This window comes from Babylonia areolata, chromosome 20 (assembly GCF_041734735.1).
Source record: "Babylonia areolata isolate BAREFJ2019XMU chromosome 20, ASM4173473v1, whole genome shotgun sequence".
NCBI classification, from domain to species: Eukaryota; Metazoa; Mollusca; class Gastropoda; order Neogastropoda; family Buccinidae; genus Babylonia; species Babylonia areolata.
Genome location: NC_134895.1, coordinates 46,403,089 through 46,413,088, shown reverse-complemented (window position 1 = coordinate 46,413,088; position 10,000 = coordinate 46,403,089). Strand labels below are relative to the sequence as shown.

At 38.2% G+C, this 10,000-nt stretch overlaps 1 protein-coding gene across 1 annotated transcript in view; it reads right to left on the bottom strand.

Moving 5' to 3' along the window:
- Nucleotides 1–7,342, bottom strand: part of LOC143295054 (kinesin-like protein KIF2A) — a 43,349-nt gene extending 36,007 nt beyond the window's left edge. The window contains exons 1-4 of the mRNA XM_076606614.1: nt 7,186–7,342; nt 5,279–5,373; nt 4,392–4,478; nt 2,410–2,622 (exon numbers count right to left, since the gene is read on the bottom strand). Coding sequence (XP_076462729.1) covers nt 2,410–2,622; nt 4,392–4,478; nt 5,279–5,373; nt 7,186–7,243 — 453 coding nt within the window. The 5' untranslated portion in view covers nt 7,244–7,342. The remainder of the gene's footprint in view (nt 1–2,409; nt 2,623–4,391; nt 4,479–5,278; nt 5,374–7,185) is intronic.
- Between the last annotated feature and the right edge of the window lie 2,658 nt (nt 7,343–10,000).

Genomic DNA, 10,000 nt, shown 5'->3' with positions numbered 1-10,000 from the left:
AACAGTCAGAAATGAAATAATGTTCGTTAGAAATGAAATTGCACAAAATGAGGAATGTGTGTGTGTTAGTGAGTGCACACCTTGGGTGTATGTTCATGTGTGTGTGTGTGTGTGTGTGTGTGCGTGTGCGTGTGTGTCCTCAAATGGGTGTGAGAGATGGGGTGCTGTGGGGTCAGGAGGGTCTGTGTGTGTGTGTGTGTGTGTGAAGAGCTTTACATAAAAGTTTTCAGCTTCAGTTTTAATTTCTCAAAGAGGCATCACTGCCTTCGGACAAATTCATATATGCTACATCACATCTGCTAGGCAAATACCTGACCTGCAGCATAACCTAATGTGCTTGGTCAAGCCACGAGTGCATGCATATATATATATATATTTGTTTACCTATCAAGAGTGGATATCTGCTACAGAATTTTGCCAGAGGACATCACTCTCATTGCCAAAGGTTCTTTTTCATTGCACCAAGTGGTTCATAGTCTCATCTTCATGACTAGATGCTCAGTTTGATTTTCCAGTCAGACCTGGGAGAAAGGGCAAGAGCGGGATTCGAACCCAGACTCTCTCATGGACTCTCTGTATTGGCAGATGAGTGTCTAAACCATTCTGCCACCTTTCCCTAAAAAAAAAAAAAAAGGAAAGGTGGCAGAATCGTAAAGAAGAAAAGGTGTGGCATGATCAATACATCAGTTACTGATTCAGTATCAGATTCTGGAGAAGTAACAGCTAAGATAATTTCACACAGCACTTTTGTCTATGCTGTTGCTGATTTGTGTCATTTTTCCCACCCCCTTGCCAATCTTTAGTTACAATGCATGCCATATTCATGACCAGTTCTCCACAACATAAATACACAAACAGATTAGCAGAACTGATACATTTGATTTTTGTTAGTAATTCCAGATAAACCCATAACCCAAAAGAGGTAATCATTCAAAAGACATGGTCCACTTCAAATTACTCAGAATATCAAATACAGAAGGATACTGATCTGTGAGAGATAAACAAAATGCTCTTAACCATTCTAGGCATACGACCAATGCTGCCATCTGATGTGACAGTTGTTCGACTCATGCTTCGTTCTGCCTGCTGTCAAAACACCAGTAGAAAATCTTAACCACTCATATGGGACACAAGATTATAAAGCAAATTCTTCAACATGTGTACAACAAGCAAAACGAATACTGCATCTTCTATTTCATATCCGGTAGAAGACAAATCATGCAAATTCACACATTTGTGGTAGAATAAAAAAAAAAAAAATCTCAAAGAAAAGGAATGAAAAATGAACAGATCAGAATAATGATACACTGTTTTGAATATAATACCACTTTACAATAGACAACAAATACATGCAGCAAAACTAAATCAAAACCCAACTTGTTTTTTGTACATGCTTTACTACACATGCATACACAAAGATACAGTCATGTTACTGTTCACGAAATGGCACACAATCACATCTTGAACAAAAACATGCACATTTTTTACATCAAGCCAGAATATACCAGACATCTCCCTTTTAAGAATTGTTACACTCTTTTCTTTAAAAACAAAAACTGACAGATTTAAAACAAATTTACGGAAAGTTTATTAGCTGTTTCCAAGTTAAATAGTTGGTAGGTAAGGCTGACAAAACAGCAACATGAAGCACACAATAACAGCCACGAAGTCTGCCATGACGTTTCTTGCTTTGTAATGATGATCAAGTGACAACCTAAACAAATACAAGGTTGGGGGATGGTGCAATAATCATAACATGAATGGTCATGTTGCTTCCACCTCTCCTGACCCTGAAGGTAAGTCAGAATGCGACTGATTACCTAGAACAAGAAGCTAATCATTTGGATACTGAAAACTACAGAAAAGTTAACTCGCCAAAGTAAAGACTTCATTTGAAAACAAATGATTTTTGTGTATCTGCAAAATCCATCAAAAGGCCTCCATTTTACTTTTAGCAGCCCACATACATATTAACATTAAAAAAAATAAAAAATTTTTTTAAGAATATCTTAAAATTTTTTTTTTTTTTAAAGAATATCAAATATACAACTTCACAAATCTAGGAAACTGCGTATGAATACAGCTTCAAGTACTTGACGAAATAATGAAATCTGTCATCAAATTTCTGCTCACACATACAACCTTTTTTTCCCTTTTTCTTTTATTGTCAACATGGCGTCACTTTATCGGTTGACAAGAGTGCAGTCACAGATAACCAACAGGCATGCAAAATATTTCGGAAAAAAATGGCAAGACAAACTGGAAGAGGAACAAAAAACTTCATTCACTATCCCTGCAAAGACAAGAAACTGTGCATTCCAACAGAACCCACAACAGGCCACAAGATGCACAGTCAGAAGAAGCTCAGGCTAGGTAGGACGACCAACACCGGGAAACAATCTACTCTACCTTAACAACACCAACCCCTCTGCGATTGGCCACCGGCACTGGGCGGCTGGCGTTACTGCGGGCCGAGACATTGCGGCTCTTGGATTTGCGCACCACAGGGGCCGTGTCCCTGTCCTCCGAACACACACTGTCCGCAATGCTAAGCGGCTCGTCGTCGTCATCCAGAAGACTGCTGTCCCCATTCTCAATCTCTTCATCCTCATCATCCCCATGCTGCGCGCGTCATAAGGGGGACAACATCCAGAGGGTTTTCACATAGAGAACACATCATGGGCTCAGGGGGGCCGGGTGGGGAGGAGGTTTCACATCAAGGGAATTCCCAACAAGGAAACTCACAATATGGTAACGATAACAAAAATGGTCACTACGTTCTAAGTTTTGTTTTGAACTGACATCACACCATCGTTGCAATAAAATTTCACAAACTACTTATACACTCAGTGACAATAAAAGGGATATAAAGTGGTTCAGTTCACAATATTCTCTGTTCTCATTTCCCTTAAGTTAAACCCCTCAAACAAATTCATTTATAAGCTATTTATTTTCTTGAACAACTACTACTCAACCAATTTGCACATCAAAATGGATCAATATGGGACATATAGTTTAATAACTAAAAGTGTAAACAAAGGAATATTTTGCAACTGTAATTCATGAACCAAACCATCCAAAATGAATACAGATTTTTTTAGAAACAAAAAAGTCATGTGCATGTATCCACTTGTATTAGTTTTAAGCAATCAGTGCATAATTAATATTGGAAATGTTTACAACATAATCCCAAAGACAGACTGACAGAGAAGCAATGCATTAAAGTAAACAAAACACAAAGATGCACACACATAGTGACATACTCACACAGTCACAGTCACACACACACACACACACACACTGTTGTGATCCACTGTGATCAAGTGTCTTGTGTGTGTGTGTGTGTGTGTGTGTGTGTGTGTGAGAGAGAGAGAGAGAGAGAGAGAGAGAGAGAGAGAGAGAGAGAGAGCAAGAGAGAGTGAGCGAGCTAATTCAGTAGCTGCATGACAGCAAAGACTGTGATCCTGATCAAACCAAAACAACTTCAGAAGACATGTAAAGCCAGGTCAGGCATATTTGCAAAGGTATCGGACAGACAGGCTTTGGATAAAGGACAAGAACAGCCATAACTCAACAGAAAGAAGGGGTGTGAATCAAACCCAGAAAACACAGTCGAAACCACTTAATTCCAGTTAATACACTGACAGTGACGAATCAGATTTTGACAACTGGATAATGATGCTGGTTCCGTTCATTGTATTAATCTCTTTTGCAAAAAGTACTATTCCCCACTGTTATTTCTGCCTTAATTTAAATAGTATTCTGAAGGAAGCGATGATCTCTGAGAACTGCCTGATCAGAGGTGTCTTTTGTCCGATTTCATTCCCGTTCCACCCCAGTCAGTCAGTTGGTTTTTTTTCCTAGCAGAACAATAAGCACTAATGCTGCAACACTGTCCTTGACCTTCTGGCCTTGTATTGAGCCATTTTAAGGTGAAGTCAATACTATTTTTTCAACAGAGTATCATTATGATGAACCCAATGAATCAAGCCACAGTGAAACCTGTTTGCAGGAAATCCTTGTCCACATGCATAAAAAGGACACAGCTCTCTGAACATTATCCCCCCCCCCCTTTTTTTTTTAATCAATTCTTCAGAACTGAGGGGAATTTAGGACTTGACAATGACCTGTGAAGACTTCTAAACCTAGAAAAACAGTACTAAAAACTCAACAATGACATGACTGAAGCCAGCAACTGTCCCTTTAAACCTGAAAATTTTTTTTAGGCTATCTTGGTCCAAATATAATATAAAAAAAAAATGACCATACACCACATACACCAAGAGAGCACCAACATAAAGCCAAATCAAACTACTTGAAGAATGGCAGTTGATACAGAAGCAAAAAATATCACTCATCTATTACAAAGGACCGTATATATCAGTTATTACCTTGGCAGTGGCAACATCTCTGGCAGGTGGTGCAGCATCTGGCTTGAATAAATTGGGATTCAGGGAAAATATAGCCTCTGCTTCAATCTGAATCAAACAAGACAACACAGTGTGAGCATAGGATTTACAGCTGTACTATCTGCAGGTAAATAATTCAAGTAATGAGGAAACACTATGAATGCATCGGTGTTTAATCACACTATTGTGTCACATTATATTAAATATTATATTTTCATATTTTGTATTATCTTTTTTTCTTACTGTGATTATTTCATGTGTATGAAAAAAAAACAACCTATGATTGTGATCACAGTATGTCATTTTAAGTTAACTTAGCTTTCGAGCATTTTAATTTTCATGTTTTTTAGGTAATTTTATCATGTACTGATATACTGAATGAGTGAGATTCTCATACACTGTTTCTCATACACACAAAAAAAAATTATATCTCTTACTGAAGATAAAAATAGAATATTAAGTCTAATTTCTGACCTGCTCAACAGATAACTTAACATGCTAATATCTGTGATTCAGATGACATGATGGGAAACATCAACTTTAAAACAGAACTGTGAAAGATCCTGAAATGACGCTGACATTATGTGTCATGGGGCAAACACCGAAGCATTTATGACGGATATAACATACATATATATCTATATATATACATCATGGGGCACTGTAGAGGTTAACCAACAGCAATGCACAGTGAATCATTCAAGAACAACAACAACAACAAAAAAAAGGAATGTGAAAAAAAGCTTATTCCCAACACACCTCTGCAAGCATGAACAATATACTTGGCCATATGCCAACAGTACTGTCTCTCAGGAGTATCTTTTTCTTTCTTGAAAAAAAATTATCAAAAAAATATTATCCAGTCTCACCTCCTTTCCTTTTGTCTCTCCCTTTTCAAACCACTCTACAGTGGCACTGTTTGTGTCCTGGTTAATTCCACTGATCACAGCTGAATGGATTCGGCCTGAAAAATAAATCAGATTTTATATGATGAACATTTGCATGCCAAATCTTTCCTGTTTACAATAAATGCATATATAAGTCAAGTGCAGCATTAATTCCCTGAACCAGCTTTCTAATTGTTTGTTTTAGTGACCATGTAATAGTGTATCGTTTTGGGAGGAAAAAAAATCTGCTAAAAGAACTTTCTCTAAAATTGTTTTTAATTTCATTCAGCTTCATGTGTAACTGACCCAAGAAATGCAGAAAAACGTATACTTGTTTTTGCTTAGATATAATTGTTTTCATAATACTGATTTGACCAAAAAATGATATTTTTCTGGAAAAAGAAAGGAATAACAATAAAAAGAAGAGAATTTCAACACCAAAACCACATCTATTAATTCTTTATAGAGATCATCTCAATTCAACATTAATTGAAGAAATGCACTAACTATAAACTTACACAATACAGTGACTCGATTGAGGCTTGGCAAAACTTGGATCAGTACACTATGACATATGTTATAACTTAGGGTTTAGAAAAAGGTGCAGGGCTATAACATATTTTGCATTATCATCTGACAAGAACTTTACTAGGGAAACAACAATCATATATACACATATGCACACAGATCCATCAGAATTATTGAACACACAAAAGCATCATTTATACACATACACACACACACACACAAACGCACAGACACAAAAGCATCATTTATACACAGACACACACACAAACGTATTATTCTAACCAAGTCCTTGTCCTGGCTTTAGTGAGTCACAATAGGCCAGATACTAAAATATGTCTGAGTTTTAATAATTCTTATTGCTCACCATATAGTACATGATTGCTAACATGTTTCATAATACTTAATTAGTTAATACTTATAGTCCAAATGTTTATGAGAAATGAATTCTCTCTCTCTCTCTCTCACACACACAGGCACATGCAGGTGCTCTTAAATATGATTATGAATATGAATGGAAATGCACAGGGCAGGAATGTCAGACCCCTGCCGGAGTCTGCACTAGTTGGGTCACGGTTAAGTATGTGTAATTAAATGACAATTTTGTATAATTTAATGACAATATTCCACGTATCAAATATTTTTTTGTGACTGTATATTATGTTATTCTCATATAGTTATTATATGCGTACAGTTTAGTGTCAACAATATGAACATGGTATGTCATTCATTTGATATTATCATAATGTGCATTTGTGTATATCTGCGTATACCTGTCATTGTGTCTGTCTAGACTGATTAAAAGAATCTAAATAACACTGATGCTGAGGCCAATACTGAAAGTGAATGTTATCATTTCAAGTGAATGTATATGAAGTGGTGTAAAATTCAAAACAGAAACTAAACTCTTGAAGTGCAATTACTCATTCAGTGTTAGTTTTCTTTGGAACACTGTAATTTGTCGCCCAACAAAAAAAACTTCAGCCCAGAATGTAAATCACAGTGTCTCCTTGTCAGGTTTACAATGTTCCACGACCTTTTCATCCGTCTTGCTGGTTAACTAACAACTGGTTGCTGGGAAACAAGTTTAATCTCTGAATCACTTTTGAGTCAGCCACTGCAGGTACAGACTGGCCGAAAACATGTAGGGAAACCGCATCTACATGTGAGAACTGACTACAATAATGAATGATGCATAGATATCCAGCTCTAAAACCGAACACACGGTGTAAACTTTCGATCCGTCTGATATAATAACAACCTGTCACAGATCTGCACGTGTGCCGGGACTTCAACTGGAAATTCCAAACAAATGACTGTCATATCTAAGGGCTCCGGAGTTCTGGCACCAGTCTAGAACTTACCGTCTGTTCGCTGAATGTCGACATTGAGACCAACCCGCAGCAATGACAAATCAGCCATTCTCACGCGATTTGAGTCAATGCCAATGTTCGTGTTAATGAATTTTCATGTCAAGTTTGTTGAATATGATAAACATTGCTCTCTTCCGTTGTCTTTTGAAACGGATGTCTGCGCATGCGGTGCTTCGAAACAATTGCGCATGTCAACTGCGTGCAAAAATACTTTTCGCACGCTCGGTGGTTCGCCTGAAGTCTGAATAGCAGACGATGCAACCCAGTTTTCAATTCCACTTCGAACGTTGCGGTCACGGCACAGATGAAGGGTTTGGCTTAAGTTCCAGTTTCAGTTGCTCAAGGAGGCGTCACTTCACTGCGTTCGGACAAATCCATACACGCTACACCACATCTGCCAAGCAGATGCCTGACCAGCAGCGTAACCCAACGCGCTTAGTCAGGCCTTGAGAAAAAAAAGAAGAAAAAAAAGGTGAATAAATAACAGATAAGCGTACATAAATAAGTAAACATATAAATCAATAAATAATAATTATAATATATAAAAAGGTAGTAGTAGTAGTAATAATAATGATAATAATAATAATAATAATAAATAAATAAATAAATAAATAAAAAAGATAACAATGATGATAAATAAGCAAATAAATGTAAAACATGCAGACTGGCACACATTCACACATACACACACATATGCATAGCAGATATGCACCAAACATGCAGTTTCACAGATATGAAAGCACAGTCAACTACACATAAACGTACATGAGCCCCAACACACACACTGACACACACACACACACACACACACATTACCCTGCACCCTCTCTACCCCCCTCCTCCACACACTCATTTCTAGGCTACGTATCGCAGCTTCCACGGCACACACACACACACACACACACACACACACACACAGAAGCACACTTAAGTAGATTTCAAGAGGATCTCAAAAATCACATACACACTAAAAAAAAAAAAAAAACACACACAAAAAACAACAACCAAAAACTAAGTTTCATTTTTCATCCAGATTGTTTTTTTAACAACATTCTACTGTTTTTTTTTTTTTTTTTTTTTTTCTTATATCCGTTTTCTGTTTTACCGGTTCATATTTCATGACTTTTATTTATTTACTTATTTTATTTATTTATTTTTTTTAATTATTTGTTGATATATATATATATATATATATTGTCTTATTACATTCTAAATTCCTACTCTTCACATTTTGGGCGTGTCCGGAGACTCGAACTCACAGCCTTCTGATTGTGAGAACGGCGATCACCCAACTGAGCCATGCAGGCACCCGACGAATACGGCCAAAAAGAGGTTTTTATCATGATGAACTGTGCTCAGTGTGCAAGAAGACAAGCAAATGGAATGGCGAGAATGATGGGGGCGGGGGATGGGTGGTGAGAGAAGTGGAGAGAGAGAGTAACCGGAAAAAAAAGAGACAGACGGACAGACATATAGACAGACATAGCGTAACGTAGAAAATAACACACACACACACACACACACACACACAGAGAAAGAAATGGTCAGAGGGAAGAAACTCAGACAGTGGTAATAGCAGAGAAAGTTTTATTTAGATAGTCGCCCATATATGAACTGGAGATGGCCCTCCCGTTCACTGATTCTCTCTGTCTCTCTCTCTCTATCCCCCCCCCCCCCCCGTCATCCCCCCCCCAAAAAAAATAAAACCTCAAAACAAACAAACAAACAAACAAAAAAAAAAACAAACAAAACAACAACAACAACACCAAAACCGACCCTGCTCTCTATCCATTCTCTCATCCCTTATCCCCATGAAAAACATATAACATAAATAGTAGGGTCTGTAGGGTCTGTATACGTGCATATTACACACACACTCTCACACACACGCAGACAAACAGTTTTAGTTTCAGTTTCAGTAGCTCAAGGAGGCGTCACTGCGTTCGGACAAATCCATACACGCTACACCACATCTGCTAAGCAGATGCCTGACCAGCAGCGTAACCCAACGCGCTTAGGCCTTGAGAAAAAAAAGAAGAAAAAAAGAAGAAAAAAAAGGTGAATAAATAATAGATAAGCGTACATAAATAAGTAAATAAATAATAACTATAATATATGAAAAAGGTAGTAGTAGTACTAGTAATAATGACAATAATAATAATAATAATAAATAAATGTGTGTGTGTGTGTGTGTGTGTGTGTGTGTGTCTGTGTGTGTGTGTGTGTGTGTGTGTTGTAAAAAAAAAACAACCGAAAAATAGGGAGGTGAGAGAGAGAACGTGAGGAGGGTGGGGAGCGAGTGCTGAGGAAGTTGGAAGGGGCCGGTGCATGTCTGTCTGTCTGTCTCAGTGTCTGTCTGTCGGTCTCAGTGCTACTGATCTGCTACTCCGTGTGTGTGTGCGCGTGCGTGTTGGGTTATGCAAGGTCAAGCATATGCTCCTTCCTCCTCTCCCCCTTCCCTCAACACCCCTATTTTTTTTTTTTTTTCCCCGCAGCAGATGTAGTGGTGTGGTATTCGTGCGTATAACACGTACACTATCGTTCCAGTGTGTGTGTGTGTGTGTGTGTGTGTGTGTGTGTGTGTGTGTGTGTGTGTGTGTGTGTGTGCCGTGTGTCTGCTGTGTGTGTGTGTGTGTGTGTGTGTGTGTGTGTGTGTGTGTGTGTGTGTGTGTGTGTGTGACGGTGTGTGTGTGTGTGACAGTGTGTGTGTGTGTGTGTGTGTGTGTGTGTGTGTCTGTGTGTGACAGTGTGTGTGTGTGTGCGTGTGCGCGCGCGCACACGTGCGCGGTCGTTTACAATGAGTGTT